This window comes from Mycotypha africana (genome assembly GCF_025528875.1).
Source record: "Mycotypha africana strain NRRL 2978 chromosome Unknown BDF20scaffold_7, whole genome shotgun sequence".
Taxonomy (NCBI): Eukaryota; Fungi; Mucoromycota; class Mucoromycetes; order Mucorales; family Mycotyphaceae; genus Mycotypha; species Mycotypha africana.
In genome coordinates, this window is record NW_026515731.1 from 1803084 (window position 1) to 1824394 (window position 21311).

General features: G+C 38.8%; 8 protein-coding genes across 8 annotated transcripts; 3 read left to right on the forward strand and 5 right to left on the reverse strand.

Moving 5' to 3' along the window:
• Positions 1-1128: 1128 nt before the first annotated feature.
• BDF20DRAFT_804289 (uncharacterized protein) lies at positions 1129-1616 on the forward strand (the record flags this gene model as incomplete). The annotated part of the gene is made up of 4 exons (XM_053076462.1): positions 1129-1238; positions 1295-1365; positions 1420-1490; positions 1557-1616. Coding segments are annotated over 4 exons (312 nt in total), but the record flags the coding sequence as incomplete, so codon positions are not given.
• Positions 1617-1672: 56 nt separating this feature from the next.
• BDF20DRAFT_906884 (uncharacterized protein) lies at positions 1673-3074 on the reverse strand (the record flags this gene model as incomplete). The annotated part of the gene is made up of 4 exons (XM_053083315.1): positions 1673-1838; positions 1919-2227; positions 2283-2861; positions 2932-3074. The coding sequence occupies 4 exons, from the start codon at positions 3072-3074 to the stop codon at positions 1673-1675; spliced, it is 1197 nt and encodes a 398-aa protein (XP_052935216.1).
• A 425-nt stretch (positions 3075-3499) lies between these two features.
• BDF20DRAFT_822961 (uncharacterized protein) lies at positions 3500-5048 on the reverse strand (the record flags this gene model as incomplete). Its single annotated transcript, XM_053077754.1, has 3 exons — positions 3500-4261; positions 4335-4775; positions 4845-5048. The coding sequence occupies 3 exons, from the start codon at positions 5046-5048 to the stop codon at positions 3500-3502; spliced, it is 1407 nt and encodes a 468-aa protein (XP_052935217.1).
• A 510-nt stretch (positions 5049-5558) lies between these two features.
• On the reverse strand, positions 5559-5814 carry BDF20DRAFT_880433 (uncharacterized protein; the record flags this gene model as incomplete). Its single annotated transcript, XM_053081619.1, has 1 exon — positions 5559-5814. A coding segment is annotated over one exon (188 nt), but the record flags the coding sequence as incomplete, so codon positions are not given.
• Positions 5815-6786: 972 nt separating this feature from the next.
• On the forward strand, positions 6787-10091 carry BDF20DRAFT_977316 (uncharacterized protein). Its single transcript, XM_053085087.1, has 8 exons — positions 6787-7236; positions 7308-7392; positions 7460-7506; positions 7578-7585; positions 7672-8023; positions 8126-9245; positions 9336-9444; positions 9528-10091. The coding sequence occupies exons 1-8, from the start codon at positions 6798-6800 to the stop codon at positions 9864-9866; spliced, it is 2499 nt and encodes an 832-aa protein (XP_052935219.1). The 5' UTR covers positions 6787-6797; the 3' UTR covers positions 9867-10091.
• BDF20DRAFT_880442 (transmembrane amino acid transporter protein-domain-containing protein) lies at positions 10081-11840 on the reverse strand. Its single transcript, XM_053081620.1, has 3 exons — positions 11583-11840; positions 10955-11481; positions 10081-10874 (listed from the first exon to the last, which is right to left on the reverse strand). The coding sequence occupies exons 1-3, from the start codon at positions 11801-11803 to the stop codon at positions 10258-10260; spliced, it is 1365 nt and encodes a 454-aa protein (XP_052935220.1). The 5' UTR covers positions 11804-11840; the 3' UTR covers positions 10081-10257.
• A 559-nt stretch (positions 11841-12399) lies between these two features.
• BDF20DRAFT_1002163 (uncharacterized protein) lies at positions 12400-15964 on the forward strand. The gene is made up of 15 exons (XM_053074625.1): positions 12400-12461; positions 12529-12581; positions 12682-12798; positions 12891-12956; positions 13038-13123; positions 13229-13321; positions 13414-13569; positions 13680-13733; positions 13790-13867; positions 13935-13950; positions 14030-14112; positions 14211-14244; positions 14304-15419; positions 15511-15610; positions 15680-15964. Exons 1-15 carry the CDS (start codon positions 12406-12408, stop codon positions 15771-15773), a joined length of 2202 nt encoding a protein of 733 aa, XP_052935221.1. The 5' UTR covers positions 12400-12405; the 3' UTR covers positions 15774-15964.
• On the reverse strand, positions 15965-19402 carry BDF20DRAFT_880453 (glycine dehydrogenase). Its single transcript, XM_053081621.1, has 3 exons — positions 18870-19402; positions 18454-18780; positions 15965-18272 (listed from the first exon to the last, which is right to left on the reverse strand). Exons 1-3 carry the CDS (start codon positions 19320-19322, stop codon positions 16044-16046), a joined length of 3009 nt encoding a protein of 1002 aa, XP_052935222.1. The 5' UTR covers positions 19323-19402; the 3' UTR covers positions 15965-16043.
• Positions 19403-21311: the final 1909 nt, after the last annotated feature.

Sequence of the window (21311 nt, forward strand, 5' to 3'; positions counted from 1 at the left end):
TATATACGGTCAAAGAGAAACACGCACAGTTATACACCCAAAAATGCTGGTTTTTTTCCTTTCTCCTTTTGCAGACTTCCGTTTTCGAAAATCGATTACAAAGTGATTAGGCAAAGAAAAAGAAGGCGACTCAAGAGTAAAGAGGAGAAGGGTTAAGGAAATAAGCAAGCTGGAAAAAATTCTAGTGCAGCGCAGCACAGAGAATGAAAACTATGAAAACCCGCCTGCACGTCACAATCATAGTAGGTTGAAAGGGCAAATAATTTGGACCTGTGCTTTGGCAATCCTGCTCCAATAATATTACCTAATCTCTTTGCTTCATGGAGACTCTGCTCGATACCATTTGTCAGTGTGAAGCAATTGATAAACAGAAACATATAATCAATGAACATTTAGAAGATATTTTAATACACACTCTACAGCCAGCATTCAAGAGACACACTCAGCTTCATCCTACTCTGTCTAGAAAACCGAAGACCAAATACTCTACAGAAGATGAATTTCACGACAATCAGCTTTGGAAAGAGAACAATACTGTAGATCTACTCTTCTGGACAGTAGAAAATATAACTGTACGTTTGTAACCAACTTTATAAGTTGAATTAACAGACTAATTTGTATTCATTTATAGACAGATAGCCTTACAAAATATTTGCATTTAGTAACTGCACCTGTGCTTATTGTATTGGATGACTATGATATCGACTACAAAACTAAAGGAGTAAAAATGGTTCATTGTATGATGAAGAAACTAGACCCAGAACATATCTCACAATGCGGGCTCGATAATGTTTTCATCGAAGTAAGCTTAACCAACTGAATTTCGTGTTTGAAGTTAAATGCTTATAAGATAAATCACAGTCTCTGTTCAAATGTCTGTTATACCTATCGGATAAAGACCGTGATCTACCATTATTGCAAGTTGCTTATCCTTGTTTACTCGATCTAATTGCTACGAAAAGAGATGATCAAACGCGCACATTATTGTATGAACGTGTGTTAAAAGAAGGAGTCATGCGTGGCTTCTTTTTTGCCGGCGATAAAATTGATTTCCTACCCATATTATTACGCTGTGTACCTGTGCTTTATGACGAACTAGGTATTTTAGGAGTACAATATTTGAACGCGCTGGTACCTCCATTATGCAATGCCATATCCGTAACTTCAGAAAGACTGAAAGAGATAAATATATTGTCGATAACATCACTAAAAACGGTGATAAAAAAATGTTGGCCACGGTAAGTCAAGTGCTCAATCATGATATGTTGTGTATAGTACTCATGATTATCTGTAGTATCCCTTATTACAACGGTATTATTATGAAAGCTATCGCTCGATGCTGGCTATACTATTATTCCAAAAATGGTAAGTCTGGTTACTACCAACATTTATCCATAGTTTACTAATACTATAATGTAGATGATGAAATGAGTAGTCTAATTAAAGAACTGTATGTGTTGTTTGAAGCTGCTTGTGATGGAAAGGAAAGGGTAAGAGCAAGCATTTGTACCACCCTTTTAGTATACCAGTTAGCTTAAAAAACCTTTCAACTATAGGCCGATAAAGAAGCATTGATAGCTTTTCGAGGAGATATATTCAACCCTCTTTTCGTTTAATCTAATACAGATGGTTGATTCACTATAACGAACGTTGTGGCAATTGAAAGGGTCTATTAAAGACTCTTTGCATGCTGATTTGGAATAAACAAACAACGAATATGGAGATAGCTGCAAATACTGTCAATAACTCGAGTTGCCCAGCGAATATACAATACAAGCGACATGACAAAGTAACAAACCAAGTATGCGTACTCTGATTGAGGGCTGAATATAGGATCTCTATGAAAATGAATAATTTTGTATGTTGAGAAACTGCTTGTTCTTAGTTAATCCCTTCTCCTAAAAAAATAAATTCTTACATATCGATATACCGAGGTAAATTTGCAATAACAGCACCTGCAACCAAAGGGATTAATAAACCTGTTGGATGAGGTGATTCAGATTTTGTAAGGTGCGCTAAAATGATCTTTGAACAAATACGACCAAAGCAAACGCCTACAGCAAGCAAATAAATAGCATAGTGTTGATGCGAAAGAATGAAGGAATAAGGTGATGTAACCCAGAAATAGAAAGAAACAGTGTAGAGGGTAATTTGCCAGTTATCATAAATCATGCAACGGATGAAAGGCTTTCCTTTTGCGCGGCACGCTGTATACATGTTGTAAAAGCTGGTTTATGGTCAGTTTCAATCTTTATCATTTCAGAATTCCGTGTATACATTACCAGACTGGCACATGCGTTAGAAAGAATAAAATACCAATAGTCCAAACGTATGTTTCTTGCAAATTCATATGCTGTAAATAGTCTGGCAAGCTGCCAATGATACAGCCTAGTTCTGTCTTCCAAACCGTAGGTCCAAAGATACCGGAGATAATGAACATGATACAAAGTAAGCAAACGCCTTCTGTGGGCACGTTGACATAACCTAAATATAAAGTGCCTGTATGATATTCTTCAATCGTAGAGAGATAAAAACCAGTAACGGCAATAACAAAAATCCAAACAGCAGGCATCGAGTGCCCTAAGCCGAGGGCGGACATTTGAATGATAGCCGCTAAAGTAGTATTCAAAGCATCACAGCCATGGTCAAATAGTTCACCCAATGGACTAGATGTACCTGTTCTTCTGGCTTGACGTCCATCAACATTATCAAACGTAGAATATAACCACAAGCCGAGAGCAAAGGAAAAATAAAGCCAAGAAGGACCAGCATGTTCAGCTTCCAATGTAGGTGTGTAAATAAACGTCAATATAACATTGAAAATGATGAATAATAAACCTGTCAACGTTATGAGATTAGGACTACCGTTTGTTTTGAAAAGAAGCCTTTCTGTTAGATAGATCAATTTGAAATGCGGTAGATCTCACTTACGCCATGTTCAAAGGAAATACTTTAATGGCAAGATCCCAATAGTGTCTAAGCACATATCTGGTCAAAAAGGATCTGTCAATACTTGAATATCTATAAAGCTTTAGGTTAGCAAGTTGCTCTTCCGTCAGAACGGGAGCTCCCATATTCGAGATAATTTAATGGTTCAGACAAAGGAAAAAGAGGCAGAAGAGCTACTACTCAATTTTGTGAATTGGAATCAATGCTTAATTTAAACGGAGAACACACTTCAACTTGGTGGTCATGTAAACAGCCTAGCCTTCTAACTCTTTGATAGCTTTTCCATTTGCCCCTATGGCCATGGGATACAGTGGAAAAGCACAAGCAGCAATTTTTGTCATCAGCCTTACATATGATTTGACCCCTTAATTCTGTTGACCTATCAAAAGTGACTCTGGCCAATTGTTTAATTACAAACGTTAAAATACAAGTACACTAAGATGGAATAAAAATACAAAATTTCTGATATGGTGTCAAACCATACGCAGTGTTCAAACCATTATAAAAATGGTAGAACAAATTTCGACTATTATACATGTGATGATGCTGTTTACTTTAACACATTCAGCATGTCTTCAATTCTGGAAAATTTTTCTCGAGGTTTGCCTACTTTCTCGCCTAAAGCAAATTCGGCTGCTTCGATTTTTTTCCAATCTGAATAGGTTACAGGTCGGATTGAACGCTCGTTCATCAAGTCAATCAAACCGTCTGCTCCTAACTTTTCACTCTCGGAGTTATACATCGGCTTGCCATTTTTCAAATCACGTAAAATCGTATCCGCTGTTTCATAGCCATCTGCCATGGTTGAGACGATGACTCCTGAAGGACCACGCTTTAACCATCCAGCTGTATACAATCCAGGTACTTCTGCTTCATTCTCCAACACCTTGCCCAACAGATTAGGTACACGGCCCTGACGTTCATCAAATGGCACACCTTCCATTGCAACGCTTCTGTACCCAATGCTCGTTAATACCATACCACAATTAGTAATGTCGTACTTGCCAGTGCCAACCGCTTTTCTTTTCTCCAATGGACCCTCAAGTCGATTGATTTCGCATTTAATGCCTACTACTCTTTGGTCCTTTTGTAATATTTCTACAGGACTCCGCAGAAATTGAGTCGTCCAGGATTTGTCACCTTGTTGACCTGATCCTTTCTCTAACAGACCCATCAAACGTTTCAGTGGCCTGTTTTGACTAAGCAGAGGTTGCGAATCTGCAATCTCTTTTCTGATCAAGTCCATATCTGCTTTGAATTGTACACCAGGGATTGACATTTGTTCTCTCACTTCTTTCGAAGTGAAGGAAACCTAACATAAAAAAAATATATCAATGGCTGGCTGCTTCATGAAGTATTTTCCTGATGTTGCCGGTCTCTTTTACCTGTACTGGCCCTCTACGGCCGATCAAATGGACATGCTTGATTCTACTTTTGGATAATGTCTCTAAGGCATACTCAGTTATATCTGTTTTCCGAAGTTCATCAATAGGGCTCAACAAAATACGTGCAATATCTAATGCTACATTGCCTTGCCCCACCACAACAACTGTATCAGTGTCGTCTAATGGCAATTGAAGGTCACGATAAAAGGGATGTCCATTATACCATCCCACAAATGTTCTCGCCGATTCGACACCATACGCATTTTCTCCGGGAATATTCAATTTTCTATCTTCACTAGCGCCATACGATAAGAGAATGGCGTCAAAGTGTGGACGTAAGTTGGCAAAGCTCAAAGCACCTGGCTTATTACTAATAGGCACATTGCCAAAGAAACGAAAACGTGGGTCCACTGCTACTTTATCAAAAGTTGACACGACATTCTATAGCAATTCAAGTTGCATGTGTGTTAATTATTATATTCGTGCGAAACTTGTAAAGAATCTCATTACTTTGACTTCTGGGTGATCAGGCGCTACTCCAAAACGGACTAATCCGTGGGGTACAGGCAGCATGTCAAACATGTCAACTTGAGTGTTGGGCCATTCTTTCAGTACTCGTTGCGCCGTATAAAATCCTGCTGGTCCGCTTCCAACAATAGCCAGCCTGAAGGGTGTATGAGCAGCTGTACTGAATGCTCTACTGAGTATGCCCATATTGCAATCAATGTAATATAATGAACCTTGTCAGGAGAAGTACAGAATAATTGTCGATTACAAAAAAAGTCAATAGCGGTCATTAAAAATGATTTTCTGGTTTTAAACCTCAGTTTAGCCGATGTCAAGGGGTTTTGCAAAAAAAAAAAAAAAAATTCCCGTTTTGTAAGGCGTTTCTTTAAAGATGGTTGCTCTTCTGTCTTTCTTCATTATTAGTTTCTACAATATTATAGTCATAAATTGTCAATTGATTGGTACCAAACGATCTTTTTTTTTTTTTGCAGAAGCGGACAAAAACATTTTGCCTTTCGATACTTTGATTTTTAAGCCCAAAAAAATCTTTTTTTAATGATCGCCATTGTCTACAGTAACGTAACTAATATTTTAGATGAAATACATTTTTTTTGAACAATTAATATTTTTATTTAGATGAGTTGCAATTGTGTTGTAGACGAAAATATAAAGCGTTTAAACAATGATTCAAATTCCAAAAACTTGTCAGTAGTGCAAAAAAAATAACGGTACTATTCCTCACCTGTAATGATCTAAATCCTTAAATATAAGGAAAACCGTGTTTATTACGGCGATACTTTCTTATTCTTCGCTGGCTTGAAAACGTCGGGTCTTCCAGCTCCGGACCAAACTGCTTGAGATATAGTCATCATGTTAATAGCGGCGTTAATGTCTCTCTGCCATAGCTTTAGACATTGCTTGCAATGAAGAACTCCGGTGCCCTTGAATCCAGGAGTATCAACGATTTGCATATCATTATAGAAACAGAGGCTGCATGTTTTAGAGGGTTTAAATTCATCGATTGTGATAACAATCAATTGACCTTCAGCTTCACGTTTCTTCAGAGTTGCAAAAGTTTACCGACAACCCCACATCTTTGCCCTTTCAACTTGAGTGCATCTTTGCCAAACATTCCAGCACCAAATACAATCAGTGGTAACTTTCTAGAGGATTCCAAGTATTTATCAAGCCTGCACTTCCTAGCACTTTTGACACAGATAATATTCTTCAATGGGTGAGGTTGAATCAAACCTTTGTTGGAACACATCGTCATATCATAAAAAAGTTGTCAAGCTTTTTGTGGTTCAGTCTATTACAAGATAACGTCAATAAGACCATTATTGGCGACTTTCTTACTGAAAGAGACTCATTTATAGGGTTATTGTATGTCATCCTTAATGCTGCTTGGATATCACTGAATAATTGAGTATCCAAATTATCCAAAATATTATGAACTTTACTAAAATATTTTTTTAATAAATCTAAATTTAAAATGTATATTGTTTATTAAAAATTGTAAATTGTCTAAAATATAAGGTAAAATACTTTATTGTGATCTATTCCACCAACCGGAGTGCGTTAAATGTTTCAAATCTTAATGCTTGTGGGGTGTTCCTGAATGGCTCAATTAGGAAATATGGAAAGGGCAACGGTTAAAAAATAGGTTACTAAAATAGACACAATATGCATTGACTTTAGTGTTTGAATATGTTGAGGGTAGCCAAGCTGTACGTTAAGCTGGAAAAAGACAATCCATATTTTAAACCATGACCTACTTTGTCCAGGGAGACCATCTCATTGACAGAAAACGAAAAACTGTTCGAACCTCCTTACCGAAATGAAATACGACCTCCCCCCCCTTTTTTTTCGACAAGATTTTCAACTGAATAGTACAGATGTTATTTATTATGCTTTCTTTTTCTACCTTTCTGCACTTCTTTACTGTGTAAATACAAGATGACAACGACTATTACAACAGCGTCTACAATAAAATATGCTTCCCCGGCAGCCATCTTACAAATTAATGATCAAACTGATCGAGAGTTGTTTGATGACAGCACAACCGTAAGCAGCCTTGATAGCTTCCATGACATCATCACTCCAATGGAACTGGGGTCTGTTATGAGCGAGCTTCAAGCCTCCGTTAGCAGAAAGCACCAAGAGCAAGAAGACAGACATCACAGCACTTTAACGAACCAACAACAACAACCAGTGTCTCTCCGACCCCTCGATAGAATAAAGCAGCAGCAACAGCGCCTACCCGCTGAGTTTGATGGAACCCACAATAAGCAGCAATTCATTGGCAGTGCCTCTGCAAACCAAATTGTATTAAAACGTGTGGATCCCAAAGCCGTCCAGCCGAATACTATGAACCCAAGAGAGCAAGAGATTGCAGGTAAAAAAGGCGTCCCTCTGAATGTTTTGCAAGACGAGCAAAATATATTGATATAGTACAACATTTTATAGACGAATTACTACTCACAGGTATTCGTCACTTGTTCAGTAACCGTTTTATGAAAGCAAAAAGCGTGTTTGAAGAGCAGGCAAATACGTAAATACAGGATGGCTTAAACAAAGACGTCATGTACAGTGCTAAATGGTATTTTTTTCGTGAATAGTGATCCTGCGTATGCATTGGGGTTGGGCTTTATGTCTTTTATGAAAGGTAGTATACATACTTTTATTTCTTTGATTGCTGGAAAAGCCTTTAAATTGAATCATGCTGTTATTTTATAGCGATGATGGTATGATAGGCAATATATATATATATATGTGTGTATAGGTATCGGCAACCGGTTGATTAATTAAAGTTAGCATTCTATTCTTAAAGTCAACAGATTTTCAAGCAACAAAAGATGCTCTACAGGTATTAACGACAACATGCAATCTCGCAACCGCTCAAATAAATAACACCACAAAAAAGCACATGGGGGGTTCGATTTTCCAGCACATCACATCTTACTGCAAATCCTTTAGATCAGTTGGGCTAACTTCAGGTTTTCCTGTTCATATCAAACCATCGAAGCCTTCGACTATCCAAATGCATAGATCACATATTGTACCCAATGGGATCCTAAGAGCGCACATTGCAAACGGGGAAGCAAGCCTTCAGATGGCCATTTTGTATTTGGTCCAACAAACGTCAGTGGGGTATATCAAAAGCGGTGTTTATTTAAAGAAAGGTATGACTGAAAGGATAAGAACAGTGAAAAAAAAAAAAAAAAAAAAAAAGAAATACTGCACCCAGAGACAAAAGAAGGATGACTTAGCAAAATAGCCTATAGCGTATACAAGTTATAGTTATGTATGGCAGGAATATAAACGCTTGGGTCAACTACATAACCAATACATGGATAGAGACACCATGTGCGGAATGCAAGTTGGAATTGCTTCGATCCACTTGATACTTTCAGCATTACCACGTAAGATACTGGATAAGGTGTCGCCATCACAATTTAAGTGGAAGCCGGACAGGCATTTAGGTTTTGCGCTGCTGAAACTATCTGCAGAGATTGGTCAAAGTAAAACGCCCACAGCTCTGTTGACATTATTAGCCTATTTCACAACAACAGTAAGCATTTGCCCTGAGATACTTGCCAGTGAATATCTTCAACCTGCTATTGAAACACTGTTAGAAGCCCAAAAAATATATCCTCACTCGGCCATGTTTTTATATTTTGCGGGCCTTGCATCTCGAATAGCACGCAATTTGGTTTTATCAACCCAATCCTTAGTCTATGCTATTGAAACAAGCAAAGCAGAATGGATGGAAGTTGAGGTATTTCAGAACTGTAGTTACGAAATAGCCTTCAACCATATGATGAAAAATGAGTGGAAAGAAGCCGCTGTTTTGTTTGAACAACTTTATAGGGAAAATTACTGGTCGCCTATTGTATGTAAATACTTAGCGGCTGCTTGTACAGATATGTTGGGGCACAGAACTGAAGCCATGGTGACATTTGCCGACGTTTTGCAATTAATATCAAAAAAAGAGATGCTGACGAAGGATTTAGAATTCTACATCCAACGAAAATTAGACATGTTCCAGTCGGCAGGCTACCAAGATATGGACATGACATTATGTGCCTTGGAGTACATGTACCTATTCAACGCTTATGAGTTTATGGATGAGATACAACTAGAACAGAATTTGGCTGTTGTTGACGATGCACTGGATCGGATTTTGGAAGCAGAGATCATGGAATACAAGCTTCGAGCAAAAGAGTTGTTGCCAGAGACACCGCCGCCAGCCTACTATGACCAGCGGGGCGTCTTACTATTATTGAAAGCTGCTATTCTAAATGCCATGAGGCGATACCAATATTCTATAATTCATCTGAACTGGATTTTAGATCATATAGACAAAATTATGGTGGATAAATGGATCATTCCATATGCTTATTGGTAAGCTCGACTAAGTATTTTAGGAACACTTTTCTTTTTTTTTTTTTTTTTTGTGCTAACACTATCTTTTTTTGTAACTACCGTCGATAGGGAAGCTGGAGTCACTTCTTGGAATACAGAACAAAAACCGAGAGCACGCTATTTTTGGGAAACTGCTTTGACACAAACCGGTCATGGATTCGAGAATAGAGTGACTATGGTGAGGAATTTGTACATACAGAACGAGTGTCATCCTCTCACTGACTCGCAATTTCGTTGTCCTGAAAATACTTTCACTTTTAGAAAGTACATTTAGCTTTGACAAAAGCACAGGAAATGAACATACAAAGAGAAAAGATCACGAAACGAACAACTACGATGAATTTAGGCTATATGCACTCCTATCATCCACCATCTTTGCTGAATAATACAGACAATAGTGCTTATTCAGAACATGATGGTGACAGTCCTTTGGATTATGATAAATCGACAATTGGCACTACTACTGTATCAGAATCTTCCACTACGGAAAACTCCACAGTACATCCGACTATGAACGTCCAGGCAAAATTTGAAGAGGAATTTGATCAAGCTGACCATGCTTTGGACGAGTTGAAAATAAGAGCTTGCAATCAAACATGATCTCTAACACTATAGACTACTTAATGACTCCATTTTTACTGTATTTATTATGATGAAACTGAATCTAATATAAAGTTGCAATAGAGGAAATATTTGCTGCTATTGAGTATCTTTGTCACGTAGCGTAGAGGTGGTTACCTTATCTATTTCTTTCCTGGCTGTGATAAAGGGAAAACTCCCCCTTGAAAAAAAAAAAAGTACAACTATCTTAATGGCCATCCTGACACTTTTTTTATTCGTCAAAAAAGAAAAACAATTGGGGGGGGGAAACAATATTATGAATGAAGGATAAAGTAAGTGGTATATAAGCTTGCGGGCTTTCCTTAAAGCCTTTATCATTATTCACTATGGATAATTTACAATACTGCCGATCAACGGACAATACATTGGTTTATGAGTTGCTACAATGGGTAATGTCAATCACTGTGGTACTTGATGCTGCAGGGTGAACCCAGGAATTCACATTGATGTAACAAGTGTAAACCATGATACCAACACCCCATAGGGCAAGAAGGACGTCAATGATTTTCAAGTAGTTATTCTTCGTTGTTCTAAAGTGAAACAAGCCTGGGAATATAAAGCACAAAGGCATGCAAGCAATTGATCCGACAAGAGAGACAAATTTGTCTAAATTACTGGAACCGACACCAAAACTGATAGCAGCACAAATGATAGGTATGAGAGATCGAATCAGATTTTTTGCCCATTTCACCGCTAGACTTTTCCTTCCAGACCGGTGCTTGAAGATGTATTTTTCAACAATAGTAAGCGGAGGATATAACATAAAAGGTGAAGTCAAAATCATTGCGATCGCATACAGTAACTGAACAGCAATAGACAGAGGAATTCTAGGAATATTCGCAACAACGCTTGCTTGTGTAATGTCACCGTACGCAATATAGCCGATGGTGCCAATCAATGTAAAGACCAGAGTACAAATGGCCATACCCAAGTTCAAAACCATTGGAAACTTTTTGGGGCTCCTCATGCCTCCGACAATTGGCAGCACTACAAAAGAGTAAAACCAGACAAAAAGGCGTGAGAAAAAAAGGCTGGATTTGGAAAACAAAATATCTATAACACGTTACCCATCCCTATGCCTTCAAAGGAAAAGACAGCTGTACCAATCATAGTACCAAATGTAGACTGATTTACAAGTATAATGTTCTTTCCAACACCATGATGCGCAATTTGGTCAGAACAGAAATAAAGAATACAAATTAAACCAAATGCGATAAAAGTATCTGCTAATACTGCCAAATAAGACAGTCTCGCAATCTTGCGTACCCAAGTGATAGGTATGACCGCTATAATCACTATCCAAATATAATATTTCGCTTCAAAGGGTCCATTACAGTTGTTCAGAGTATCTACCACAATACCAATATTTTCAGATATGAAAATAAGGTATGACGAGACAAAGCCAATTTGAGAAATACATAAGAAAAAGTCGATCAAATATCTAAGATAGCTGCCATAAAGTTGCTGGGCCACATCACCATAGGAGCCTCCTATTTTTTGTTGAGCATATACTAACAATTGAAAAGAAATTGTACACAAAGAAGCAATGACAATCATAAGCACTATAGACAAAACGAGTCCTCCGCTCACAAATCTATAGAAGGGAACAACGTGCATATTAGTTATAAATCGTACATCTAAATAGAGTAACGCTAACAAAAAACCGTCTTAAAAAATGGCATAGGATAACTTTACGAGCCAGGCAAAAAGATAACGCCAGTACCAATAAAGGCTTTCAGTAGCATGAACAAGGCTTTACCAGCAGAAGCCGTACCGTCTGGTGCATGCTCTATTTGATCTTCAGAAAATGAATCGTATGAAGAATAGCGATCTTCTTGATATTTTTCTTGGACAATAGAAGCTGGTTGAGTGGAGGGGACAACTGTTTTCTCCTCAGACGTATTCGGTTTATTCATTAGGCAGTAAAGTAAAAAATCGATGAACAGTAGAAAGACATAGGTTTATGGTTTTAAAGGTGGCATCTTTGACCTTTTATAGTCTATTGACTAACGAAACGGATATTCAAATGAAGCGAACAGCCAATGAGATTAAAATAAAGGGTCTTTCAAAGAGAAGCTCAAACAGGTGCCACCCAGAATTCTTCTTACCTAAGAGTGCCGCTTAGCTCCAACAGGTGAATGCACCGTATAATTTATTTAAGGTTTATTACCGTTGTTGGATAGAGTTAGTACGCTTGTGTGGTGTATTTAAAAAAAAAACTATAATTTGTGTATACATTTAGAAAAGCTAAATCTTCCACTTTTAGGAGCCTTATTGAAAAAATGACAACAGACAGAAACCTTTTTAAACGTGTCTCACTATCTGCCATAAACAGCAGACATATCGAACCCTTCAGTTTTATTATTTATTATAGAACTACCTTCACTTTTCCGATGAAAAAATGCTAAATATCTGCTGAGTGACGATTTGGTCGTTTTCGCTAACCCAATCTACGCCGAGAACTGTAGAGAACAACTTTTGATTTTTTTTTTTTTTTTTTTTTTTTTTTTAAATAATTATGTCTGTTCATCAGATTAAACCACTTGATGATGATGTTATCAAAAGAATACGATCGTAAGCTCAACCAAAAACTTTGTTAGAAAAGAGATTTTGTAATCTCAATCACTGTTGCACATAATAGATCGCTCATCATCACCTCGATACCTCAATGTATAAGAGAATTGATCTGCAATGGTGAGCTACTATGCCTAACAACGAAGCTTACTACACAATGCGTTAAACACACAACATGCTCATCATTCACTCTTTTGTTGTCTCTATGCGTGTCTGAAAGCAATCGATGCAAATGCAACAAACATTGACATTTCACTTGATGTAGAAAAGTTCACTGTACAAGTAAATGATAACGGTCACGGTATTCTTGATTTGAGCAAAATTGGACAGAGACATAGTACGTATTAGAAGCATATCATTTCGATAGCATACGTGTATCCAAAGACGTCAGTATACTCAGTGTAACATAAAATGGCTTTGTTGAGATAGCATCATCCAAATGTCATACACTTTCTGATATTCAACATTTGAAAACATTTGGCTTCCGCGGAGAAGGTAACCCATATACTGCTCTTCAATTTTACCCCACAAAATAGAATAGCAATTTTAAAGGATGACGTTTCGCTTCCCTTTTAGCCATGGCAGCAATCACAAATGAGTCCTTAACACAAATTATCTCACGGCATTGTTCGTCAAACGAAACATTCGAAGGATTCTGGAAGGTATATTGATTATTTTTGGAAATTTTGCCCTCCCCCCCCGTTTACGAATCACACTACGTCGAAGGATGTGCGCGCATTCATACGGAAACTTTGGTTCCTCCACAGGATGGCCATGTGATAGGTGAAATCTTACCATCGAAGCACATGAAGAAAAGCTGTTCAGGTACTCGTGTCATACTTCGAGATTTATTCTACAAGGTAAACTATACTTTACATTTTCATCTCATTCGACAATAGGGATTGACGTTCTCTTCTTCCCCCTTTTACTTGACGTTATTTTGGATTCATAGTACCCCGTGAGAAGGAAGCAGATAACCGCTTATCAACATGCCGCTGTCATTGAATCTGTGAAACGTCAGATAATTGGGTTTGCACTCTGTTTCAATTACATAAATTTTAACCTTATTGACAGCCATCGGAATTTGAGCTTATTATCGATAAAAAAGGTTAGTAGTACTACAGTCTAAGGCTGCGGTTCTAGCCATGATATTACCTTGGACATAAGAAACTGACGAACGATTTACGCATGCAACGAACCCTGCTTTCCACCTATTAGACCAGCTCTAGCCTAAACACTTTTAGGCAACAATTTGGACAGGATATAACCAAGGTACGATCTCCATTCTTGCCAATGATCAATTTATCGAGCTAAAGTAAGAGGCTTAGCATGTAGAAATGTTAGCGATGCGCAAAGGAGACATTGTCATTGATGGTTTTTACTCAAGCCAAGGTTATCCAAGCAAGGTAAGTTAAGAAATCATGATAGATGAGCTGGGTAGTAATAAGCTAATCTACGACGATATCCTTTTAGGCTCATCAATACATATGTAAGCTCTGAAAACACCCCCCCCAGAAATTTTGCAATTATTATGACTATTGGTCTTTAACAGTCCTTCAAACCTATAGATATTAACAACTATCTCGTTCCCGTACAAAATGTGCTATACAGAATTGTGCCTAGTTTATTTGCAGCGAGCAATTTCGGGAAGGTAATTGTAAATTACATTCAAAGCTCCAACTTTGTAGCTCATAACTTTGATTTCATTACGTAATATACAAAAAAACAACAACCGAAAAAAAAAAAAAGATAGCTGATAAGCGCCAATATCTGGAAGGCAAAGGTGAGAATAATCCTTAGTAGCGCTCATATTACACCCTTGAGGCTTACTGTCTAGCATAGCTAAATATACTCAAAGGCATCCCATCTACATGACACGGCTGATATGTCCATTTTGGAGCAACTATGATATTCATATGTACCTGGAAATGTTCGAGGAATTCCCCGATTATACAAAGATTGCTGACTTGATAAAAGCCCTAACGATAAAATTTCTGATACGGTCTGGTAACCTCTCAAAAGATGAACCGATACAAATGGCTGGGCAGAAACGCAGGCGTGGCAAAGATAGTCTTTTCCCTCCCGCTAATACTAATCAAAGTAGCATCAGCCATATTACGAACAATCCCTATTTATTACATTCGCCGTCTCTCCTTTCTACCCCCGCAACGAGTGTTCAAACAGCATCTAACGCTCCAGACGAATTATGCCAATTATTAAAGGCGAGTAGTATTGATTGCTCACATTTGAAGCGGGCCAAAACACCTCATCATATCGAAGCAGCTACTCTAAACGACAACTGTACTACTTCACAACTTTATCAAAACCTACTATCTTATAGACCACTATCGTATGAAATGCCACAAAAGCTTTTGAAAGAAGATCTGCTACATAGTTGTGTGCTAGGACAAATTGACCGGAAATATATAGCGACAAGATCTCTAAAAGAAGAGAACCGAATCATTATCATTGACCAGCACGCGGCAGACGAAAGAGTAAAACTAGAGCAAATGATGAACGTCGACATACGCTCAACCATTGCTCTTGAACCTGTCATCACTTTAAATATGGAATCAATATTTGAGGTGGAAGCCCTCATGGATCAACGTATGTCTTACTATTTCAAAAATTGGGGTATACAATATCTTGCAGCCAGCGATCTGGATCGAGAAATGGATACCCAAATGCAATCGCGCTTTTTTGAAATCACTGAATCAAGTTCACCTCACTTCATTACGTCAACAGCAACTACGACAGTGGTAGAAAAACGCTACAAAATTTATGTCACACACATCCCAGCACTTGTAAGTGATCGGTGTATTTCGAATCACGCGTTGTTAAAGGAACTCATACGTGATTATATGTATTGGGTTATGTCTCAACAAAACAACGAAGCCGTTATCACCAGCACGTGCCCGAAAGGCATAGTAGACATTCTTAAATCAAGAGCTTGCAGAAGTAAGTATACAAAGTATATACACTTGTGTAGAATCATCTCAGTTTTCTTATTTTATCTTTTTTAAAAAAAAAAAAAACCTATTCTTTGTAGCTGCTATCATGTTCAATGATGAACTAACCTTAGAGCAATGCGGCATATTGATTAGGAATTTAGCAAAATGCAATTTTCCTTTTCAATGTGCTCACGGAAGGTATCTTTAATCTTTGACCTCTTGTAGTTTCTTTGGCATTCCGTGCTTACATTCTATCCTGTTAAATAGACCATCAGCGGTTCCTGTTCAAATAACTTCAAGTATTCCAACTGCCTACTCAAAAAGGCAGAAAAATTGGTCGAAATTTACGGTCCATGCATAACACATATGATGTTTTTTGACTTGTCATCATTTATACCCAAACGTTGAATTCTATCGCATTCACATGATTTTGAAACTGACAACTACGACTGTATAAGATGGTATAACAATATCTTACTGCATAATGTTTATTATTTGAGTAGTGTTTATAACGAAATAAATATGTAAAGAGCTATATATGAGTAAACGAGAAAAAAGTCTATTTTACAAAAAGTATAATATGATGGATTGATGGAATTCAACAGAAATAAAGATCTAAATATAGTAAGCTTTACATATATTCTTCAGGAGAAGGACAAGTACACATCAAGTTACGATCACCATAGGCATCATCGACGCGAGAAACGGATGGCCAGAATTTCTTCTCGCGGAGATAAGGCATGGGGAAGGCAGCCACTTCACGGGTGTAAGGACGGTCCCACTTATCAGCCATCAATGTCTTAAGGGAATGAGGAGCGCGGTTAAGCATGTTGTCACCCTTAGGAAGTTTACCATCGACGACTTGTTGAATTTCCTTTCTAATAGCAATCATAGCATCACAGAAACGATCTAATTCAGCCTTGCTTTCAGATTCAGTAGGTTCGATCATGAGAGTGTTCGTCACGGGCCAAGACATAGTAGGACTGTGGAAACCGTAATCTTGCAGACGCTTAGCAATATCAATGGCTTCAATACCATGATCACCGAAAGGTCTGATATCTACAATGAATTCATGACCACACATGCCATTTTCGTTGGTATATAAAATTTCGTAATGATCCCTAAGACGGTTGGCCATGTAGTTAGCGTTCAAAATGGCAAGCTTGGTAGATTGTGTAAGACCTTCACCGCCCATCATCTTGATGTAAGCCCATGAAATAGGAAGGATGGAAGCAGAACCGTAAGGGGCAGCAGAGACGGGACCAATGGCATTTTGACCGCCGCAAGTAACGGTAGGATGGCCAGGGAGGTAAGGCTTGAGTGCTTCAGTACAAGCAATGGGACCCATACCTGGACCACCACCACCGTGAGGAATACAGAAGGTCTTGTGCAAGTTCATGTGGCAGACATCAGCACCAATTTCAGCGGGCTTGGTCAAACCAATTTGAGCATTCAAGTTGGCGCCATCCATGTAGACGAGACCACCATTCTCGTGAATAACCTTACAGGCTTCAGCAACACCAGTTTCAAACATACCAAAGGTGGAAGGATAAGTAATCATAATAGCAGCCAAGCGATCCTTATGCTTTTCAGCCTTGGCCTTCAAATCAGCCATATCCAAATTGCCTTCGTTATCACAGTTGATGATGACAACATCCATGCCGGACATAGCAGCGGAAGCAGGGTTGGTACCGTGAGCAGAAATAGGAATCAAGCAGACGTTACGTTGGGTATCGCCGCGAGCATGATGGTAGGCACGAATGACACGAAGACCAGCATATTCACCTTGAGCACCAGAGTTAGGTTGGAGAGACACACCGGAGAAACCAGTGATTTCCTTCAAATCATCAGCAAGTTCGTCGAGCATAGCAAGGTAGCCTTCAGTTTGTTCAACAGGAGCGAAAGGATGAATGTTGGAGAACTCAGGCCATGTGACTGGAATCATTTCAGTAGTAGCATTCAACTTCATGGTACAGCTACCAAGAGCAATCATGGAGTGAACTAAAGAAAGATCCTTGCTTTCGAGGTGATGAATGTATCGAAGCATTTCAGTTTCGGAGTGGTAAGCATTGAAAACGGGGTGCTCCAAATAGGGAGAAGTACGTTGAAGAGCAGTAGGATAAGTGGAAGCATTCTTGTCAAGGGCAGCTGAGATCTCTTCGACATTGACGGAAGGAGCACCATCCTTTTGGAAGACTTCGAGCAACTTGACTAATTCACTTTCAGTGACAGCTTCGTCCAAAGTGACACCAACGGTACCATTGTCAATGGCACGAAGGTTGATACCAGCAGAAGCAGCCTTTTGAAGGATAGAAGATGAGTTACCGACCTTGATAGAAAGGGTGTCGAAGAAATTGCCGTCGTTCTCAATAGTATAACCGGCCTTGCGAACACCTTCAGCCAAGACAGCAGTCAAGTTATTGATACGTTGGGCGATAGCCTTGATACCTTCAGGACCGTGATAGACAGCGTACATGGCAGCCATGTTAGCTAATAAAGCTTGAGCGGTACAAATGTTACTAGTAGCCTTTTCACGACGAATGTGTTGTTCTCTTGTTTGGAGAGCAAGACGGTAAGCATTGTTACCATCAGCATCCTTAGAAACACCGATCAAACGGCCGGGCATTCTACGCTTGTGCTCATCCTTACAAGCAAAGAAGGCGGCATGGGGACCACCGAAACCCATAGGGACACCGAAGCGTTGAGAGTTACCTAAAGCAATATCAGCGCCAAATTCTCCAGGAGCCTTCAATAAGGTCAAAGCCATCAAATCAGTAGCAACGGCGACTTGACCACCAGCAGCATGAACACTAGCTGTCAATGCTTCATAATCTTTAACAGAACCGCGGGTATCGGGATACTGTTTTAAAGTTTGTTCCAAAGAGAAAGTAGAGGAGTGTAGGTTAGTTCTGGATTTAAATTAACTGGCGAATGGCATGACAAATTTTTCTTCTGTCATCGCTACTACTTGTGTCACATCTTCCCCACATTTTATACTCCCATCTCTTGTGACCACAAGATGATTATCAATGAGTCTGTACCTGTAACAAAACACCGCAAAGATTCTTCTTATTTTCTTGGAAATTGTAGTTGAATGTGTCGGCAACAACGACTTCAATGTTGAAAGATTCAGCACGAGTCTTCAAACAGGAGATAGTTTGAGGGTGACAATTTTCATCGACAACGAATAAATTTTTCTTACGACGAGCAGCTTGCCATGCCATCAACATGGCTTCAGCAGCAGCAGTACCCTCATCCAAAAGTGAAGCATTAGCAATGGGTAAACCAGTTAAATCACTGACCATTGTTTGATAGTTCAACAAAGATTCGAGACGGCCTTGAGCAATTTCAGGTTGATAGGGTGTATACTAAATTATAGATAATCAAATTATCAACGGTTTGTTCCATGTCGTATCACCCATATTACTTGTTTTTGTGCGGATGGAACTTTTCTTACCTGAGTGTACCAAGCAGGGTTTTCCAAAATGTTACGCAAAATGACATTTGGAACAACTGTGTCAGTATAACCTTGACCGATGTAGGAACGGTTGACCTTGTTTTTGGATGCCATTTCTTTCAAACGGGCCAATAAAGCACGTTCTGTTTCACCTTTGCCGATAGCTAAAGGCTTAGGAGAACGAATAGAGGCAGGAATGGTTTTGGAGAGTAATTCATCAATGTTCTTCATGCCTAACTGGTTCAACATCTCATCAATTTCTTTCTTTTGAGAACCAAGGTGACGACGAGGGAAGGTGTCTAGTGGTGCAATTTTAGCTAAGGCAGGTGGAGTTGAGTGTTGGAATCGAACAAACGGTCTAGTAACAATAGAAGGTTGTTGTCTGACAGCAAGGCGCTGTACGGGCAATCGTGTAATGACGCCTCTAGATCTGGTAGCTATACGAGACAACATATTGGTATATTGTTGGTTGTTGCAAAGCTAGTGGAAAGCAAAAGAGAGAAAGAGATAAAGAAGGAAAAATCAGAAAAGAAGGTCCAAAATATCGAAAATATAAGGCAATTAAAGAAAAATATAAAGGTTTTTTCTATCGATACGTATGTGGAAATGCCTTAAAATATATGAAATGACTAGTATCTATTGGAACAGTAACCTTTTGATCTACCTACCTTTAGAGGCAAGGCAACGGACCCGAGTACATCCACTCTGTCAGGAAAGTCACGGTTTTTTTTTTCCTCAAAAATTATCTTACCTTATAAAGCCAGTAACACTCTCTTCTTCTTGGAAGAGCCAATTATTTTTACCATCTAAAAAGGTTATTTAATAAGAGATTGACTATTATGGGTATCAGAAATGCCTCTTTATTTTATTGCAGTTGCATGCACTAGCACTGTGTTGAAATTGATAACTATTCAGCTGCGCTATTGAAAACGAATCTTTGAAATTTCCTCTCCTTCGAACATTACTATACCTCTTGAAACAAGCAATAAGTTTTCGGCGATGAACAAATGTACCATTCATTTCATATCCTCTCGCGTTTCTTAATTGTGCTACTTAACCAAACCAAAACATTTAAGTAAAAAAGTGAAATAACCCTTCGATTCTCACGTAGAACAAAGCCTACACATTGTCAATCACAGTTGGCCAGCAGTGGTGTCTCACAAATCTCAAAATGCAGGTTTTGAATCAAAGATGGCTTTCTGGTCACAAAATTACTGATTTTAGATGAGAAAAGTTCCATAACGAACATCCGATCAATCTACATACGTTCAAGCAAGCTTTTATTACATATTCAAATTATCAAAATCGAATGGATACGAGATGCTAAAACTTACCTAAATTGCCCTGAGCAAGAGTTATCTAAATATACCCTTTGGACCCAAGGGTAAAAAAGGAATGGGAGCTATAGCGGGTTTGAGGGAAAAGGAGGGTATTTAAATCGAGAAATGGCTACCCTAGTAGTGGGTTTGAGGGAGATTCTTGCTAGTGTTGCAGTTAGTCATGTTTAAAAAGAGTGCGATAAACAGCCGCTCATCGGTAAGTATCAAATTTAGGCTCGGCCATAGGAACGGAAGGAGCGGATGGTAAGACAGTTCACGATGAAAGAAAGAAAATTGGATATGGTAGACATTAAATGTAAGCGACGATACATGTTGAAACAAGAGATAATTTGTGATTTGTCAGGAGCGCGTAGGGGTATCGGAGGTAGTATAGTTGATGGCTTTCAAGAAGCCAAACCAAACGCCATCGGACACAACAGTTGCGTCCATAGGAGATATCGGTAACCGTACGATGGATACAGAGAGTGTGGAACGGCAGCAAGAGATCAGTTTGCTGTTGATGCGATCAGATTGTTGATGGTGAAGAGCGCTAGTACGGAAATCAGTGTACAGCGTCTGAGAAAAGCTAAAACCAGGTCAGTCGTATAATATCGCTTCAAAATATTACAGATTTCTGCCAAGCAGAGTGCTTAATCTGGGGAACTACGCGCAGCGCGAAAACTGCCGTGGACAATTTAAAGCAACGGGTTGTCGGCCATGAGATAAAATTGTATGCACCATTGTAGGATCTTACGAAAGATTGGCATAAAAATATGGGACGATAGTTACCTGGTTCTTTCGGTGAATCATTTTTGTAGATTGGTATAGTTTGGGCAAGGCGTTAAGACTGAGAGGTATAAGGTCACCTTATGCTAATTGAAAGATACGGAGTAATGCAGGTGCAATAAGAATACTGGTAGACTGTAGTATTTCTATCTGGTCATTATCCTTGGCGAATGCTTTCTTCCATATTCGCCCATCCTAAACATCCTTGAGAATGCTGGACAAAAATCATGGCAAAGTCCGTATTTTGAAAATTTTGAATTTGCAAAACTCCTAAGTGGTAAGCATAACGCAGTATGCCTATGATCACGGATTGCCTGGAGCACTTCTGATTTTACTT